This window comes from Carettochelys insculpta, chromosome 2 (genome assembly GCF_033958435.1).
Source record: "Carettochelys insculpta isolate YL-2023 chromosome 2, ASM3395843v1, whole genome shotgun sequence".
NCBI classification, from domain to species: domain Eukaryota; kingdom Metazoa; phylum Chordata; order Testudines; family Carettochelyidae; genus Carettochelys; species Carettochelys insculpta.
This window is the reverse complement of record NC_134138.1, coordinates 838,539-858,733: the sequence shown is the minus strand read 5'-3', so window position 1 is coordinate 858,733 and position 20,195 is coordinate 838,539. Positions and strand designations below refer to the sequence as shown.

General features: G+C 45.3%; 1 protein-coding gene across 27 annotated transcripts in view; it reads left to right on the top strand.

Moving 5' to 3' along the window:
* SCRIB (scribble planar cell polarity protein) overlaps positions 1–20,195 on the top strand; it is a 341,713-nt gene that overhangs the window by 70,926 nt on the left and 250,592 nt on the right. For all 27 annotated transcript variants that reach the window (XR_012644304.1, XM_074986390.1, XM_074986386.1 and 24 more), the window contains exons 11-13: positions 12,490–12,656; positions 13,291–13,415; positions 15,798–15,923. Coding sequence is in view for 26 of the 27 variants with exons in the window: in XM_074986390.1 (XP_074842491.1) it covers positions 12,490–12,656; positions 13,291–13,415; positions 15,798–15,923 (418 nt within the window). In the remaining variant the exon portion in view is untranslated. The remainder of the gene's footprint in view (positions 1–12,489; positions 12,657–13,290; positions 13,416–15,797; positions 15,924–20,195) is intronic.

Here is a 20,195-nt window from a genome sequence, read left to right as displayed (position 1 = left end):
ATAGCTCAGGGGTTAAAACATTGGCCTGCTAAACCCAAGGTTGGGACTTCAGTCCTTGAGGGGGCCATTTAGAGGTCTGCAGCAGATAGATTTAAAAAACGAAAAAGTTTTTCAGGGATGGTGATGGATCCTGCTGTGAGGGAAGGGGACTGGAGTCAATGATGTCTTGGGATCCCTTCCAGCTCTATGAGATGGGTATAGCTCCATATACTTTCTACTACCTGACCCAAAAAGGGTTCCCACCCCTAATCTAGACCATCCCTGAGATATGTCTAACCTGCTCTTTAAAATGTCCAGTGATGGATCTTCTACAACCTCCCTCAGCAGTTTATTTCAGTACTTACCCACCCTAATAGAAATTTTTTCCTAATGTCCAACCTAAATTTCTCATGCTGCAATTTAAGGTCGTTTCTTCTTGTTGTGTCAAGAAGTTAAGGAGAATAATTTTTCTCTGTCCTCCTTGAAACAGCCTTTTACGTCCTTGAAAGCTGTTATGTCCCCTCTCATTCTTCTCTTTTCTAAATTAAACAAACCCATTTCTTTCAGTCTTCCCTCATAGATTATATTTTCTAGACCTTTAATCATTTTTGTTGGTCTTCTCTGGACCTTCTCCAACTGGTCTGCATCTTTCCTGCAATGTGGTACTCGGAACTGGACACAATACTTCAGTTGAGGCTTCATCAGCACAGGATAGAACGGAATAATTACTTCTCATGTCTTGCTTACATCACTCCTGTTAATGCATCCCAGAATGTTGTTTGCTTTTTTACGACAATGTCACACTCTTGTCTTATAGTAACAGAGAGGAAGCCGTGCTAGTCTATACGCTATCAAAACAAAAAGCAGTCAAGTAGCACTTTAAAGACTAGCAAAATAGTTTATTAGGTGAGCTTTCATGGGACAGACCCACTTCTTCAGACCATAGCCAGACCAGAACAGACTCAATATTTAAGGCACAGAGAACCAAAAACAGTAAGCAAGGGGACAAATCAGAAAAAGATAATCAAGGTGAGCAAATCAGAGAGTGGAGGGGTGTGGGGGGAGGTCAAGAATTAGATTAAGCCAAGTATGCAGACCAGCCCCTATAGTGACTCAGAAAGTTCACATCCCGATTTAAACCATGTGTTAATGTGCCAAATTTGAATATAAAAGCCAGCTTGACTGCTTCCCTTTGAATAGCGGTGTGAAAATTCTTTTTCAGTAACAGACATACCTTTAGCCCCATTCCATTAAAATGTTGAATAACTGGTTTGTGGATCTGGAGTGTTTTGATGTCTGTTTTGTGCCCATTAACCCTTTGTCTTGTCTTATGTTTGGCTTGTGGTCCGCTGTGACCCCTAGATCCCTTTCTGCTGTACTCCTTGCTGGACAGACACTTCCCCATTTTGTATGGGTGAAAATGATTGTTCCTCCTTAAGAGAAGTATTTTGCATTTATCCTTATTCAATTTCATCCTCTTTGCCTAAGACTGTTTCTCAAGTTTGTTCTAATCATTTTGAATTATAATCCTATTCTCCAGAGCACTTGCAACCCTTCCCGTCTTGCTATCATCAGCGAACTTTAAGCATACTGTCTATGCTATTATCTAAACTATTGATGAAGATAACAATCAGAACCAGTTCTCAAACTGATCCCTGCACATTGCCACTTGTTATTCTCTTCCAGCATGATTGTAAACCATTCATAACTACTTTTTTAGAGAGATTATCCAACCAGTTATGTACCCACCTTTTAGTAGCCCCATCTATGTTGTATTTCCTCAGTTTAGTAATGAGATTATCACATGAGACTGTGTCCAATACTTTACTAAAGTATAGGTATATCGTGTATACCACTTCTCCTGTATCCACAAGGCTTGTTATACTGTCAAAGAAAGCTATCAGGTTGGTCTGACATGATTTCTTCTTAATAAATCCATGCTGTCACTTATCACCTTGTTATCTTCAAAATGTTTGCAGATAGATTCCTGAATTATTTTCTCCATTATCCTTCCTAGCACAGGAGTTAAGTTGACTGGCCTGTAGTTTCATGGGGAGGTCTACCGTTGATACGGTCTTCTCTCTAAGGCAGCTGCAGGAGAAGTGCAGGGAGCAGAGAAAGCCACTCTACATAGCCTTCATCGACTTGACCAAGGCTTTTGACTTGGTCAGCAGGGATGGTCTGTTCAAACTGCTCCACAAGATAGGCTGTCCTCCACGGTTACTCAAGATGATCCAGTCGTTCCACGAAAACATGAGAGGAACCATCCAATATGACGGCGCATTATCGGATGCTTTCAGAATCAGGTGCGGCGTCAAACAAGGATGCGTGCTTGCTCCAACATTGTTTGGGATCTTCTTTGCACTCCTCCTGAAGCATGCCTTTGGATCTTCAACAGGGGGCATCTTGCTGCACACAATATCTGATGGGAAACTGTTTAACCTTGCAAGGCTGAAAGCGAAGTCTAAGGTGCGAGAAGTCCTCATCAGAGACATGCTGTTCGCAGACGATGCTGCTGTAGGGTCTCACACAGAAGACCAGCTTCAAAAACTGCTGGATCGGTTCTCCAAAGCGTGCAAGGACTTTGGGCTTACCATCAGCCTAAAGAAGACGAACGTACTCAGTCAGGATGTTGCTGAATTCCCATCAATCAGCATTGACAACTATACGTTAGAGGTTGTCCACGAGTTCGTTTACCTGGGGTCCACCATCACTGACACCCTGTCGTCGGACACTGAGCTAAATAGGAGGATCGGAAAAGCGGCCACAACTCTGTCCAGACTCAGCAAGAGAGTGTGGAATAACAACAAGCTGTACACTCACACCAAAATGCAAGTCTACAGAGCCTGCATCCTCAGCACCCTCCTTTATGGCAGCGAGACTTGGACCCTGTATGCCCGCCAGGAAAAGAGGCTGAACGTCTTGCACTTGCGCTGCCTCAGGCTCATCCTTGGAATATCATGGAAGGACAGAGTGACCAACACTGCCGTCCTCGAGCAAGCTGGAATCCCAACCATGCACACCCTCCTCAGGCAGCGTCGACTCTGCTGGCTTGGCCACGTCCACAGGATGAACGATGGAAGGATTCCAAAAGACATCCTGTATGGTGAGCTACCCTCTGGCAAAACACCTCCCGGACGCCCCCAGTTGCGCTACAAAGATGTCTGCAAGAGAGACCTCAGAGAGGTAGGCATCGAGCTGGACAACTGGGAAGATCTAGCAGACGTCCGCAGCAGATGGAGGCAGGGGTTACACAAGGGCCTTCAGAAGGGCGAGTTGAAGATCAGACGGCTAGCAGAGAAGCGAGCGCACAGAAAGCACAATAAGGACTTGCCAGAAACCCACCACATCTGCAGGAGATGCAGCAAGGACTGTCACTCTCGTGTGGGTCTTCATAGTCACAATAGACGCTGTAAATGAAGTCCTCAATTCAAACTTCAAAGGGCGCGATCCATAGTCTATGCAGACTGAAGGATGCCTACTAAAATGTTCTTATTTCCCTTTTGATAAGTGAGCACTCTATTTGCTCTTTTCCAGCGTTCTGGAATCTCTGCCGTCTTCCATGACTTCAAAGGTAATAGCTAATGGTTCAGATATTTCTTCATTCAGTTTCCTGTATATTCTGGGATGCATTTCATCAGGCTCTGGTGATCTGAAGACATCTAACTTTTCTAAGTAATTTCCAACTTGTTTTTTTTTCTACTTCAGCTTCTGAATCTGCCTCTTTTTGCCAGCATTCACTATTGTAGGCCTCAAGTCACCCCATCGTCTTGGTGAAAAGTGAAAGCAAAGTTGTTAAACACTTCTGCAATTTTCACATTTTCTGTTATGGTGTTTATCTCTTGAGTAATAGGTCTACCCTGTCCTTAGTCTTCCACTTGTTTCTGTTATATTTGTGTAATGTTTTTCTTTTTACCTAGTAAGTCTCCATCTAGATTTCATGTTGGTTGTTTATATTCATCCTTTGTTCTTCGATGTAGTTTCTGCTTTTTATAGAACCCCATTTTGATTTTTTTAGATCATTCGAGATCTTCTAGTTAAACCAGGTTGGTCTCTTGCCATGCTTACTCTCTTTTCCAAGCAGTGGAATAGTTTGCTCTTGTGCCCTTAATAATGTCCCTTTGAAAAACTGCCAACTGTCTTCATTTGTTTTTCCTCTTAGTCTTGCTTCCCATGGGACCTTACCTACCAGCTCTCTGAGTTTGCTAAAATCTCCTTTCTTGAAATCCATTCTTTATTTTGCTGGTTTTCCCTTCTATCATTGCTTAGAATCAGGAATTCATCATTTCGTGACCACTTTCACTCAAACTGCCTGCCATTTTCAAGTTGTGAACCAATTCCCTCCATTTGTTAAAATCAAATATGGACCAGCCTTCTCCCTAACAGCTTTCTCCACCTTCTGAAATGAAAAATGGTCTCCAATACATTCCTAGAGCTTGTTGTGTAATCTGTGCCCTGCTGTACTATTTTCCCAGGAGATATCTGGATAGTTGAAGTCCCCCATCACCACCAGTTTCTTTGGCTTAGATGATTCTTTGCTTTGGATGATTTTATTCGTTGTTTAAAAAAAAAAAATCACCCACCTCCTCTTCTTCTTTAGGTGGTCTGTAGTAGATCCCTTACGTGGCATCACCCTTTTAACCTTACCCAGAGACTCTCGTTAACAAGCCTGTCTCCTATGTCCATCTTAACATCAGTCCAAGTGTATACATTTTTAATGTGTAAGGGAACACCTCTTTTCCCTCGCCTATCCTTCCTGAGCCAGCAGTACCTTTCTACACCAATATTACAGTCATGCATATTATCCCACCAAGTCTCTGTAATATCAACTATATCATAGTTGTGTTTGTTTTTTAACATTTCATGTTCTTATTGCTTGTTTCCAATACTTCTTGCATTTGCATATAGAAACTAAGATACTGATTTGATTTGCTCCCCACTCCTGGTTATGTCTCGTTTCTCCTTTATCCCTGCTGTTACAGCCCAGGCTTTCCACAGTTTCTGACCTGGTTCTGAGGTCTTATGTTTTTCATTTACCTCCTGGGCTTTGGTCACCTGCTCTTGTGGAACCTAACTTTCAAGCCCTGCTCACTAGGTTTGCCACTTTGTGTACAAATACTCTCTTTCCCTTGCTTGATAGGCAGACCCCATCACTGCTTATCAGTCCTTTCTGAAACAGCATCTCGTGATCAAGGAAGCCAAAGCCCTCCTGATAACACCATCTTCACAGCCAGGCATTCAACTCTTGTCTTTTCCAGGTTAAACAAACCCACTTCTTTCAGTCTTCCCTCATAGGCCATGTTCTCTAGACGGTCAGTCCTTATTTGTTGTTTTCCTCTGGACTCTCCAATCTGTCCACGTTTTTCTTGAATTGTGGGGCACAGAGTCAAGTGGAGGAATTACTTTTTATGTCCTGCTTACCACACTTTTGCTAATATATCCCAGAATGATATTTGCTTTTTTTTGCAACAGAATTACCCTGACTCAGATTTAGCTTGTGGTGCACTATGTTCCTTTCCACATCACTCCTTCCTTAGTGAAAAAAAAAAAAAGCAGTCATGTAGCCCTTTAAAGACTAACAAAATAATTAATTAGGTGATGAGTTTGACACTTGCAGTAAGTAATTTTCTTTCCCCATACCCTTTCACCTCCCTTCTGTCCTTTGTATCTAATTTGTCAGTTTTCATTTCAGTTTTTGTTTGTATTTTTGTTATAAAACTGTCATGCCAATTCACTTTCAGCACCGTTTCAGTATAGCACTATCTCCAGATCTGAAGAAGTGGGTCTGCCCCACGAAAGCTCATCACCTACATTTTTTTTGTTAGTTTTTGAAATGCTACATGACTGCTTTTTTGTTAAGATACAGTCTAGCATGGCTACCTCTCTGTTAGTATCCTTCCTAGGTAGTCCTTTCCCATTTTGTACATTTGCAACTGGTTGCTGCTTCCTAAGCAGAGTACTTTGCAGTTGTGCATGCTGAATTTCATCCTGTTTACCTCCGACCATTTCTCCTGTTTGTCCAGATAATTTTGAATTATAATCCTATTATCTAAAATACTTGCAATCCTTCCCAGATTGGTATTATCCACACACCTTATAAGCATGCCCTATATTCTATTATCTAAATCGTTAAAGAAGATATGAATAGATTCAGCTCCAGAACTGATCCCTGTGGAACCTCACTCATTATATAGCCCTTCACAGCAACTCCCTGGGAATGGTTATCCTGTCAGTCTTACAGTAGTTCCATGTAGGTTGTAGTTTCCTAGTTTGTTAATGAGAGAGTCATGCAATACTGTATCAAAAGCCTTACTAAAGTCTAGATGTACATCTACCACTTCCCATCTCCATCCTTCCATCCTCCTTACCCTGCCATAGAAAATTATCAGATTAGTTTGACATGATTTCTACGTGACAGATCTATGCTGGCTTTTACTAAACACCTTATTTTTTATATGTGTGCAAATTGCTTTATTTTCTCCATTATCTTTCCTAGTACAGAAGTTAAACTGATTTATAATTCCTGAGGTGGTTGTTCCATTTTTATTGATTGGGGTAGGGAACTTCTTTTGTGTGTAGGACCCCCTGACCCAAAGAAAAATCAGTCAAGGGCAACATGCAAATGAGAAGAATCCCCACTACTCTCACAGCTGTGGTCCCCAACTGAGGCTAGTTTATTTTGTGAGGCTGCTCTGGGGTGGGTCCAAAAATGAGAGGTTCAGTGCATGAGAGGGGGCTTCTGGGTAGTGGGCTGGAGGCAGTATGGTGTCTAGGCAGGAGGTAGGATGGAGGTGTGGGCCGGGGGTGGGGAGATGTGTTCCAGAAGGGGACACAGGAGTGGGCTAAAAGTGAGGCGTTAGGATCTGGGCAGGAGTGGGGTGGAGGTTTGGGGTCTGGAAGAGGGGGTGAGGACCCTGGGTCAGAGGGAGGATATGGGAACATGCTGGAGTGATGTTGGGGTTTGGACAAGAGGAGGGGTGCAGGAGGGCTTTGGGGGTGCAGGGTCTGGAAGGCAGGGGACAAGGGGTAGGGTGGGGATGCCTACTTGGTGCTTCTCTCGGGGTGGGGGATGCACACTGCTGCATGTGGCTCTGCATGTTGCAGGGAAGGCAGCTGCCAGCACTGCTCCCCACCTCTCCCATTGGCTGCTGTTTGGCCAATGGAACTGATGGGGTGAGTTCCTGCAGGGGGGGCATTCCTGTAGTACACGGAGGCCTTCCACCTGCCTAGCAGAGTGTGAGGACTAGATTAGGTCCGGTTTCCTGAATCATGCCTGTGAGTCTTTGGGCTCCCCCAGACCCTCTGCAGAAGCACAAACGAGCTAGCTCTGGCACTCCTACCATGGCACCCACTGTGTGGCTGGAGTACTACTGCCAGCTCAGACTGCTGAAGGCTAGGCGGGGGAAAGCCCCAAGCTTTGCATGCTGGATCCGGCCTGCAGGCTGTAAGTTCCACACCATTGTTATAGATCAACACTCTGTTTCCCCTTTTCCAGTCTTCTGGAATCTCTTCCATGTTCCATGACTGTTCAAAGATAATAGCTCATGGCTCAGATATGTCTTCAGTCAGCTCCTTAAGTATTCTAAGATACATCAGGTCCTGGTGAATATTGTTTCCTCTAACCTGTGTTCTTATGTCACTGCTCAGGAGAGATTCAAATGCCCAACTGATTACAAGAGCACCCATGGCTGGGCTTTTTGTTTGTATTGTTGGTACACATACACATAATGCCTCGGTGCACAAAAAATTGTTCCGTACATGACTAGAAAAAAATCTGCACATAGATGGAAAAGATTAGAGCAGGGGTGGGGAACATATAAATGTGGTCCAGATCTGGCCTGCAGCTTGCCTCCATCTGGCCCCAGAAGCTTAGAGCATCCCCATTGCCTCTCCTGCACCTGGCCTATGCAGGGTGTGGCATGTAGAACGCTGAACCTCATGGGCCTGAACTAGGTAAGCTGGTGCCAGATCTGGCCCATGGACTGCCTTGCAGGGGAAGAAGCAGCTCTGTGCACTGATTCCACTCCCTCCTCTCCCTTGCCCTAGTAGCACCTAGAAGCACTTCTTGGAGGCTTTCCACCACTGCTCTGATTGGAATTGTGGCTAATAGAATCAGTAGGGGTCAGTGCCTGGGAGCAACAGGGGAAGAGGGAGCACCTCAAGACCATTCCTCCTGCTTCATTCCAAATATGAAAAAACCGATACCTATAGAACATTTCTGACTTTTTCATCCAATACTACGGGTTGAACTTCTCTCCTCTGGCACTCTTGGGACCTGAGTGCTGCCAGGCAAGAGAATTTGCTGGACTTCAAGAGATCAATATTGTCTAGCACATTGCCAAGACTTTTGCTGCATGCTAGGCTCTTAGAAGACATGTAGTGGTAAATTAAAGCTAAGTAACAGCACAGAACACTGAGAGCCAGGACTGGTGGCTGTAAAAAACTTTATGGGACCACGGGAAACTTGTCCACACTCATGATAACATATCAGCTAACTAAAATCATGCTAGATTATGGGTAGTGCTGGATAAGAGAGTTCTACATTAGAGTGGTTCAACCTGTAGTAACAATTTTATCATTATTAACCATTGAGTCCTTTAGCTTCCCTTATCGATAGTCTACATATTGACCTTGTACATTCATTGCCATTTATTTTCCCTTTTTTTCATTTCTTATGTATAATTTTTAAGACTGTCAATTAATGGCACTTAACTCACAGAATTAACAAAAAAAAATTGTGAGTGCTTGCCAAAATACACCAATAAATAGACTACCAATGGAAATATATTAAATATTTTGGATGTCCTTCCCCATTTTCAAACATATGGATTTCAATTACAACACATATCAGAGAAGTAGCTGTGTTAGTCTGTATCTACACTAGCCCCAAACTTCGAAATTGCCACGCAAATGGCCATTTTGCAGTTTACTAATGAAGCGCTGAAATGCATATTCAGCGCTTCATTAGCATGTGGGCGGCCGCGGCACTTCGAAATTGACACGCCTCACTGCCACGAGGCTCCTTTTCGAAAGGACCCTGTCTACTTCGCAGGCCCCTTATTCCCATGAGCTGATGGGAATAAGGGGACTTCGAAGTAGGCGGGGTCCTTTCAAAAAGGAGCCCTGTTGGGACGAGCCGCACAGCTGCGAGGCACGTCAATTTTGAAGTGCTGCGGCCACGCGCATGCTAATGAAGCGCTGAATATGCATTTCAGTGCTTCATTAGTAAACTTCGAAATGGCCATTTGCATGGCCATTTCAAAGTTTTGGGATAGTGTAGACACGGTCCAAGAGAGGAAAAACAAGTCAGAGGGGATGAGGCCCTTTGTCAGATTCTAATGTGGCGGTGTGAACAACAAGAGCAGAGAAACTGCTTTTTTAATGGGCCAACCACTCCCAGTCTCTGTTCAGTCCTTGGTTGATGGAGTCAAATTAACAAATGAGTTGCAGCTCAGAGATTTCTCTCTCCATTTTATTTTTGAAAAATTTTGTGTAGGACTGCTACTTTTAACTCTGCTACTGAGTGTCCAGGGAGATTGAAGTGTTCTCCTACAGGTTTTTGTATGTTACCGTTCCTGGTGTCTGATTTATGTCCATTCATTCTTTTAGGTAGAGACTGTCCTGTTTGGCCAATGTAAATTGTAGTGTGGCATTGCTGGCACATGATGGCATATATTATATTAGTAGATCTGCAGGTAAAGGAGTCCCTGATGGTATGGTTGATGTTAGGTCCTGTGACGATATCACTGGTGTAGATATGTGAGCAGAGTTGACAGTGAGGTTTGTTGCAGGAATTGGTTCCAGGTTTAGAGTTACTGTGTTGTGGTCTATAGTTTCAGGTGAGAATTTGTTTAAGGTAGGCAGGCTGGCTGTAGGCGAGTACAGACCTGGCTCCCAAGGTCTGTGAGAGTGAAGGATCGTTGTCCAGGATGTTTTGCTGCTCATTGATGCGTTGGAGAGGCTTTAACAGGGGGCTATATGTGATGGCCAGTGGTGTTCTCTTGTTTTCCTTGTTGAGCCTGTTTTGTAGCAGGTGGCTTCTGGGTACACATCTGGCTTTAGCAATTTGTTTCTTCACTTACTTAGGTGGGTATTGTAGTTTCAGAAAAGCTTATACAAAGTGTACAGTGTTACCCTTATATTATTTTCTATTACAAATATTTGCACTCTGAAAACGATAAAAGAAATCGTGTTAGAGGGCTTATCCTGGCACTTTCTTTCTTATCTGGTCCTTTTTATCTGACCAGAGAATAGCAATATCCAAAATCCGGAGATACTAACACTTCAGTGTTAATTGGAGTTAGCTTCCAGACAGCATGAATCCAGTTTCCTTTCCTTTTTCCTCCTTGTTCCCAATTTACTTCGTCTTTGCCCCCAATGTGTATGGTTAAGATAAAACCCTAACTCTAGGCCTAGTTGAAAGTATTACTAATCTATTTTACTGAAATTTTATTAGTCCATCCTAACATATTGTAACATGGTTATCTAACCAATTCTGTCCCGCCACCTTAATAAATTGACACCCTGCAGAATTATTTAAACAGCAGACAAACAATCAAGAGCCAGACAGAGACTATACAAACACTAGAGAGATGGACAGCATAATAAAAAAGCAATAAAGAGAAAAGGATTTCACAACCCTTACTTCTGATAAGTGAGTCCTTGTCAACCAGAAAGCTATCAACCTGAGTTTTCTTTCAATCTTCTATGGTTAATATTTCTCAATAGTATTTTGCAGTTCAACTCCTTCAAGTACCGTGGTACTACAGTGATTGATGCAGCCAGGGCAGGGGCAGGGGAGCTGATTTAGTGAGTTTGTTAAAAACCAGCTAAATCAACTGCAAGAGTACTTTCTGATCGACTCAGTATTCCACTGGAACCAGAGGATTAAGGCAAGTAAGCAGGAGAGCACCTCCTGTCAGTGAAGCCTGGTGTAGAAACCGTAGTAAGTTGGCCTAAGCTATGTTGATTCATACAACTGGAGTAGGGTAACTTATGTCAACTTACCCCAGTAGCGTATACAAAGACCTAAAAAGAGCAGCACTCCAATGCAGAAACTACAGAACCTGAACCTTCGTAAAAGAAAATCAACCCTCAGCTGGTGGCATCAGAACTCAGATGATGAAAATGGATGTGTGGTGGTCCACACTGTTTTGGATCATTATCAAACAGAGCCCATCATCAGCATGGATGTATGTCCTATGGAATGGTAGTTGAAGCATTGAGGGGACATAGGAGTCTTTAGTGCATGTGCCATATAAATATTTTGCAGTGGAGGGTACAGCAATGCCATATGAATTCCTATTCTCACTTTCAGGTGCCATAAAGAACAAGCAGCTACCAGTATCTCCTGCAAATATAAACAAACTTGTTTGAGTAATTGACTGAACAAGAACTAGGACTGAGTGGACTTGTAGACTTTAAAATATATATTGTTTATTTCTGAATACATTTTTGTACATAATTCAACATTTGTAAGTTCAACTTCCCTGATAGAAATTGCATTGCAGTACATGTAATGAGGTGAATTGAAAAATACTTTATTTTGGCTTTACAGTGCAAATATTTGTGATCAAAAATAGATGCAAAGTGAGCAATATACCCTTTGTATTCTAATAGAAAGCAAAGTATTTGAAAATGTAGAAAAGTCCAGAGTATTTAAATTTTGTTGTTGTTTAACATGACAATCAAAATTAATTTTTAATCTCTTGACAGCCATAATAATTTTTTTAGTTTTTCTCAGTGTTTCCACATCTCTCTTTAACCAAAGGAAAAAAGCTTTTGCAGTCCAGTAGCACTTTAACCAGGACGGCTTCTTGCCCTCTGTAACCTTTTTTGTATGTAAAATTGTAGTGTTTAGGGCATGGAATAGCTTGTCCTTGGACAAATCACAGTTTTTGTTAACACTTCCCACCTAAATTCCCAGTCAGGTATGTCAGTGTTGAAGCTTTGTAATAAATAATAGACTACCAATGGAAATATAGTAAATATGTTTGGATGTTCTTCTGAATTTTCAAATATACGCAGTGTAAAATTATCCCTTTTAAAGTTCTAAATATAGATATTCCTGATGGTCCCATATTTTGTTTGTGCAAGGTAAATTTTAATCAGTTCATGATCCCTGTCTGGTGCTCTGAATTCTGTTGTAGTAAGCCCAATGAGAACAGGTGACAGTGATCAGATACACCTGCAGGCTTAGGTTCGGAATAGAATTTCTGATACCTGCTTTCTGGCTTTACAGCAAAATCCTGCACCTTCAAAGCAATTTGAAGGGGATTAAAGTTTGAATGTGCAACTTTTTTGTCCTTTGTTAGAGCAGCCCATTGTTGTGTGGCAAAATGACACCCTCATACTGCCTGGCTGGAGTCAGGCAGTGGGAAGAACATAGGCCTTGGATTTTAGACCCTCTGCCTGCCTACATCACTAGAGAGATTTAGATATCCTGCCTCAGTGTTGGCTGAAAGTTCCATCTAGGCCAAAGGGATTTGATCAGCCATGTTTCTCATACAGACTGCAGAACTTGCCCTTTGCCCTGACAAATCTCAACCTGAAGGCCCTGTGGCTGGCAGAGAATCAGTCCCAGCCCATGTTGAAATTCCAGACAGAAGATGATGAGAAGACGGGTGAAAAGGTTCTCACTTGTTACCTGCTGCCCCAGCAGCCATCTCCCAGTCTAGGTAAGAGGCCCTACGTGAGTACTTTGCCATCGTGCCTTGCTTCCTCTGGAGAATAGGGAGACAGTCCTATGGAGAAGGGCTGTGCCCTGAGATACAAGGTTGAAATCCCATTTGTGCCCTCTCCCCTTGAGTATATTTTCCTGTTCCCAGATGTCTCCTCTTCACCACCCTGGAGCTATTCACTGTTCATATGATTATTGTGATTGATGCAAGAGACTTTGGCTCTCAGCAGGTGACATGGAGGGGCTCCTCAAGCTGGCGAATGTTAAAGCTGTGAAACTCTCTCCAGCAGATGGCACCCTGTTGCTGCTGATTGAGAAGCTGCTTTGCTGAGTACTGTATGAGCGTCACAGCTTGTTTCTTCCCCTCCCTCTACACAAGCTGGAGTTGAATCCTTCACAACCCTTTGTAGAGGTTGCCAAGTGTCATGCAATCCCTGTTACGGACCACTGTAGGGGTTATTGGACCCTGGCAACAAGTCTCCCTCTCTCTCTCTCTCTCTCAATCTAAGGCCCTTTGCATGTGGTGACTGGGGATAGTTTTCTGATAGCCTTGTCAATGGGAAGTGCATCTCACCTGTGCCCCAAATCCCCATTGCGCAGGAGCCAGTTCTCTTTGTCACTTCTCTCTGCAGAGAATCTCCTGCAGAATAGTGTGGATGAGAGTTGGACAGACACCAATTTGAACCGGGTCAGCGTGATCCAGTTTTTGGATGAGCCCAAAGCTGATGATGACGAGGAGGCTGGAGCTGAGAAGAGGGTAAGAGAAATGGGAGCTCTGGTTTGACTGGGCCTTTGCCAGCTTCCTAGGGAAATATGGTCTGGAGACTTCAGCGAGGCAAGGAGTTGTGTGTCTGCCCCGAGGTGTCTTCCCCTCTCCAAGGGACATAGTATGGTATGAGCTGCATCTACCCCAGCCCTTTAGGGGCTTTTGTCTTCCAAAGGGGACACAGCATTATGGGCTGAGAAGAACTAGTCTCTGTTCTGAATCATCTGTGCCAGAGACATTTCACCATGAGGATTGGCAGTTGTAAGAGCAGCTGCTGCCAATAAGGGACCTACACAGGCTTACAAATAGGAGAGTGGCCGCTAACTCACTTTACAAAAGGTTCACCAAATGCCCATCTCATGTGGGTAGCTTTCAGTCATTGCAGCCCTTAATCCACAGCCTCTTGATCAAGACACGTTGTCAGAACAGGATCAGTACCCTGACTTGGGGACCGATGGGAACCAGTGCACTGGAGGGGAGAACCATGTGTCCTGTGACTTGATATCAGTCACAGCTTTTACAGCCCTAGGTGAAATCACTGAATCACAGAAGCACGGCTGGTTTATTTTACTTCAGACTCTTGAATGGTGGGGTATTGTGGGAGGCGGCAGCAGTCTCTCTCTGATGCTAGGGCATCCAGCTGGACTTTTCACCTTAGCAGAGAGGACAGCCATTGCAGGGGAATCCAGCCCCTTGTAATTTAGAGTTTAGAACAAGTCCAGGTACTAATCCTGCTCTAGAGTCCCTCGGGCCTCAGCCCCATGAGTGCTTTTCTACCCTTGCCTTCTGCTGTTCGAAATGCTCTTCTCTTGCCTGTTGCTGTGGGAGACACTTCACTCAATGAGTGCCATTGGCACTGCTGGTATGCAAGAGACTAGAGCATGTATAAAAGGAAGACTGAGACTGAGGGGAAGCTACCTTTATTTTATTCTCCCCTCAGGGCTCCTGCTCCCCATAGCACAGCAAAAGTGGAGGGAGGAATTCAGGGCAGTGGTAGTGAGGTGGGGCCCAACTGGGGCTGCAGTTCCTCACAGGTTGGGGCTGTAGGATCATAGGGTTGGAAGAGACCACAGAAGGTCAAGTCCACCCCCCTGGTAAAAGCAAGAACAGTCACAACTAAATCAACCCTGCCAGGGCTTTGTCAAGTTGGGACTTGAACACTTCTAGAGATGGAGATTCCACCACCTCCCTAAGTAACACATTCCAGTGCTTCACCACCCTCGTGGTGAAATAATTTTTCGTAAAATCTAACCTAGACCTCCCCCCACCACAATTCAAGACCATTGCTCCTCTTTCTGTCATCACTGAGAATAGCCTCTCTCCATCCTGTTTTGGAACTCCTCCTTCAGGTAGTTGAAGGCTACTATCAAATCCCCTATCAGTCCTCTATAGTCTAAGCTTAAACCCCTCAGCCTCTCCTCATAAGTCGTGCTCCAGCTTCCTAATCATTTCAGTTACCTTCCAATGGACTCTCTCCAATGCGTTCACATCCTTTCTGTAATGGGTTGCTCAGAATTGGATGCAGTACTCCAGATGCAGCCTCACCAGTGCCAACTAAAGGAGAATAACCACTTCTCTAGATCCCCTGGAAATGCTCCTACCAATGCACCTCAGTATACTGTTAGCTTTCTTGGCTACAAGGGCATGCTGTTGGCTCCTATCCAGCTTCTCATCCACTGTAATCCCCAAATCCTTTTGTGCAGAACTGTTGTTTAGCCAGTCAGTTCCCAGCCTATAGCAGCGCATGGGTTTCCTCCATCCTAAATTCAGGACTCTGCACTTGTCCTTGTTGAACCTCATCAGATTTTTTTGACCGAATCTTCCAATTTGTCTAGGTCTGCCTGGATTTTTATCCTAACCCTTCAGCATATCTACCTCTTCCCCTAGTTTAGCATCATCCACAAATTAGCTGTGAGTGCAATCCATCCCCTTGTCCAGATCATTAATAAAGATGTTGAAAAAACTGGCTCTGGAACTGACCCTTGGACATGCCGCTTCCTACGAGCTGCCAGTCAGAGATAGAGCCATTGACCACTACCTGTTGAGCCTGACAACCTAATCAGCTTTTTATCTATGTTACAGTCCATTTATTGAATCCATGTGTCTTCAACTTGCTGGCAAGAATACTGTGTGAGACTGTAGCAAAAGCTTTGCTAAAGTCAAGGTATATCACATCCCCTGCCTTCATGTAGGTCTCTCTGGCTCCTATTCCACAGTATATCTAGCTCTCCCCCTAGCTTAGTGTCATCCTCAGATTTGGTGAGGGTGCAACCCACCATCTCCAGGTTTGGCATACTCTGTTGGCAGTACATGAGGATGAGCCTTGTGCTCAGTCCTAAGGCCTTATCTGCCCTGATGCTCTTTCTCTGGCAGGGCCTGCAGCGCAGAGCAACTCCTCACCCCAGTGAGCTGAAGGTCATGAAGAAAGTGATTGAAGTTCGGCGCAATGAGATGTATTCTGCAAAGCCCGATGTGGACCTGGATTCTCCCAATTCGGAGGTGAGTGTTCCCTGCACAGGAAGCAGGACCAGGCCAGGGTAACTGTAGAGATTTTTAATTTCATCAGCTGAGCACTTCACTTGCAAAGATTAGAGCCAGTAGCATGGCAGCTCTGGACTGGGGGCTTTATTTGACTGATGGAAGAGGGGGTTTGCTGCATTTTTCTGAGGTGGGCAGCAATGCCTGTGAGCTTGGCCAAAGAAGTGAACTGTTGTGATGCACTAGAATGAAGAGCATGTGGAAGCCTGGTGCACTGACCTACTGTGGGAGTCCCATGCATAGGGAGAAGCAATAGAAGTAGTAGTAGCATCCTTCAGTCTGCGTAGACTATGGATCGCGCCCTTCGTAGTTCCATTTGGGATCATCATTTGCAGCATCGACTGTGACTGTGAAGGCCCACACGAGAGTGACAGTTCTTGCTGCATCTGTTGCATGTGTAATGGGTGTCTGGCAGGTCCTTACTGTGCTTTCTGTGGACTCACTTCTCCTCTGCTAGCTGTCTGATCCTCATCTCACCCTTCTGAAGGCCCTTGTGTAGTTCCTGCCTCCATCTGCTGCGATCGTCTGCCAGCTTCTCCCAGCTGTCCAGCTCGATGTCTACCTCCCTGAGGTCCCTCTTGCAAACATCTTTGTAGCGCAACTGGGGGCATCCGGGAAGTCTTTTGCCAGAGGCTAACTCGCCATACAGGATGTCTTTCGGGATCCTTCCATCATTCATCCTGTGGACGTGGCCAAGCCAGCAGAACCGCCGCTGCCTGAGGAGGGTGTGCATAGTTGGGATTCCAGCTTGCTCAAGGACGGTAGTGTTGGACACTCTGTCCTTCCATGATATTCCAAGGATGCGCCTGAGGCAGCGCAAGTGGAAGACGTTCAGCCTCTTTTCCTGGCGGGCATACAGGGTCCAAAACTCGCTGCCGTAAAGGAGGGTGCTGAGGATGCAGGCTCTGTAGACTTGCATTTTGGTGTGGGTGTACAACTTGATGTTATTCCACACTCTCTCGCTGAGTCTGGACAGAGTTGTGGCCGCTTTTCCGATCTTCCTACTTAGCTCAGACTCCAATGACAGGGTGTCAGTGATGGTGGACCTGAGGTAAACGAACTCGTGGACGACCTCTAACATATAGTTGTCAATGCTGATTGTTGGGGTTCAGCAACGTCCTGAGCAAGTACATTTGTCGTCTTTAGGCTGATGGAAAGCCCGAAGTCCTTGCATGCTTTGGACAATCGATCCAGCAGTTTCTGAAGCTGGTCTTCTGTGTGAGACACTACAGCAGCATCATCTGCGAACAGCATGTCTCTGATGAGGACTTCCCGCACCTTAGACTTAGCTTTCAGCCTTGCAAGATTAAACAGTTTCCCATTAGCTCTTGTGTGCAAAAAGATGCCCTCTGTTGAAGATCCCAAGGCATGCTTCAGGAGGAGAGCGAAGAAGATCCCGAACAATGTCGGAGCGAGGACGCATCCTTGTTTGACACCGCTCCTGATGCTGAAAACATCCGATAATGTGCCATCATATTGGATGGTTCCTCTCATGTCTTCGTGGAAAGACTGGATCATCTTGAGTAACCACGGTGGACAGCCTATCTTGTGGAGCAGTTTGAACAGTCCATCCCTGCTGACCAAGTCGAAGGCCTTGGTCAGGTCGATGAAGGCAATATAGAGTGTCTTCCTCTGCTCCCTGCATTTCTCCTGCAGCTGCCTCGGAGAGAAGACCATGTCGATGGTAGATCTCTCTGCACGGAATCCGCACTGTGATTCGGGGTACACCCTCTCAGCAATCTTCTGGAGTGTGTCGAGGATGATGCGAGCAAACAGTTTACCAGTGATGCTTAGGAGGGAGATTCCATGGTAATTGTTGCAGTCGCTTCTGTCTCGTTTGTTCTTATACAAGGTTACAATGTTAGCGTCATGCATATCCTGTGGAACCTCACCCTCTTTCCAGCACAGGCACAGTAGCTCATGTAGGGGTTCCAAGAGTGTGTCTGTGGCACACTTGATTACTTCTGGTGGTACACCATCCTGGCCTGGGGCCTTTCCTACTGCAATGCTGTCAATGGCTTTCTTCAGTTCATCCACAGTTGGTTCCTGGTCCAGTTTGTCCATTACTGGTAGGAGCTCGACGGCATCAAGGGCTGTATCAACCACAATGTTCTCGCGTGAGTACAGCTCAGAGTAGTGCTCGACCCAGCGCTCCATCTGTTTGGCTTTGTCAGCGATGACTTCACCAGATTTGGATTTCGGAGGTGCCATCTTGTTCTGGGTGGGTCCTAATGCCTTCTTGATGCCCTCGTACATTCCCCTGAGATTACCAGAGTCAGCACTGGTCTGGATGCTGCTGCATAGCTCGAGCCAGTAGTTGTTGGCACAGCGCCTGGCAGTTTGCTGTACTGTTTTTCTGGCCGCTCTGAGTGCTTGCTGGGTACTCTGGCTCGGTGAGCGTTTGTACTCCAGGAGTGCAGCGCGCTTCTTTTTGATGGCTGGAATCATCTCATCGGAGTTAGCTTTGAACCATTCATTTGTGTTTCTAGCTCTTCTTCCAAACACCAACAAGGCTGTTGTAAATTGTATCCCTCAGATGCTGCCATCTGGATGTCATGTCGGCACCCCCAGGGCTGCTGCGCAGATTCTCCTCGAAGGCATCTCTGAACTTTTTGGCTCTCTCTGAGTTTGCCGTCTTTCTGGCATCAATGTGGGGCCTTCCAGTTGGTTTAGAGTGTACAGCTTCTTGGGAATCACCTTGAGTTTGGAGCAAACTAGCGAGTGATCTGTGTCACAGTCGGCACTATGATAGCTGCGTGTCAGAAAGACGTTTCTTAGGTTATCACGTCTAGTGATGACCACGTCTAGTTGATGCCAGTGTTTCAAGCGTGGGTGTCTCCATGACACTCTGTGCTGTGGGTTGGTTTGGAAAAATGTGTTTGTGATGCACAGATTGTGGTACGTGCAAAGTTCAAGAAGACGCTGTCCGTTTTCATTAATTTTTCCCACACCAAAGAGGCCTAAGCAGGAAGGCCATGAGTCACGATTGACTCCAACTCTCACACTGAAGTCACCCAAAATGTACAGTTGTTCGCGAGCAGGTATTTGTGCTATGGCAGCACTAAGCACGTCATAGAACTTGTCTTTTACTTCCAGTGCGGTGTACAGGGTTGGAGCGTAAGCGCTGATCAGGCAGACAGGACTGGCGCAAGTTTGAAGTTTGACCTGAAGGAGTCTCTTTGATCCACCCATGACTAATTCCACTATTTGTAGAAGGGTGTTTCTGATGGCGAAGCCAACACCATGCTCCCTGGCTTCTTCTTGGGCTTTACCCTGCCAGAAAAAGGTGTAGTCCTTTTCCTTAGAGATTCCGAATCTGCGAGTCGCATCTTTTGCAGAGCAGCAATGTCAACTTGGAGCCTCTTCCATTCCTCATTGATGACAGTGGTCTTTTGGGTGTTGCTGATGTCCTGAAGATCTTCAGTCAAACTGGTCAGCATGGTCCGCACATTCCAGCAAGCAAGCTTAAAACTTTGATGGTTTCCTTTTCTTGTTGATTTCCTTATTGGTTTGCCTGGTGCTCAAATTTCAGTCACTTGTCAGGTTTGTGACCCTTAAGCCATTCGCACCCAGTGAGGCAGGTGAACTGTGGCAGGACAGTACCCTACTGGCTGGGGGCTGCCCTGCTTGAGGCGGGCGGTGACTGTCCAGTGAGATGCGAGGATCTCTCCCACTGTCGAAGGCAACCCGTGGTTCTCGTTCTCTACGGCAATCGAGCAAGAGCTTATAACCGGTATCTGTTACCTCCTGTGTTGGTTCTGAAGCAACAGAGGGACAAAAGAAAAAGTGGGCATTAGAACTGTCATTGTTGGCCTCATATGAGGAAGTCAAAAGGAAGTGAGCTTGCATGTGGGCAGGGCCAAGGCAGAACAGGGTTTCTCTGCCTGTGTGGAAAATTATATATTTTGGGGAAATTTGGGGCACAGCACTCAGCATCGGAGAGCTTGGGGGTTGCCCTGGGCTCCGACCCTGACGTGCTTTGTTTGACTGTTGGTGAATCACTTCCGTTTGGAGTCTGTGCAGCTTTGTTCGGGAAGTAGTGTCCCCCTCAGCCAGGAAGGAGCTTTAGTAATGTGCTGATAAGGGCATTTCCTTCACTCTATGCAGCGGCCTCCCAGACACACCCTCGGCATCCCCGAAGGACTGGCAATGCTCTGTTCCGTGGTTGCTGGCAGCTGAGTTCCCTGCCAAGGTCTCATCTTGCCTCTCAGTGTAACACTGATGACCACTGTG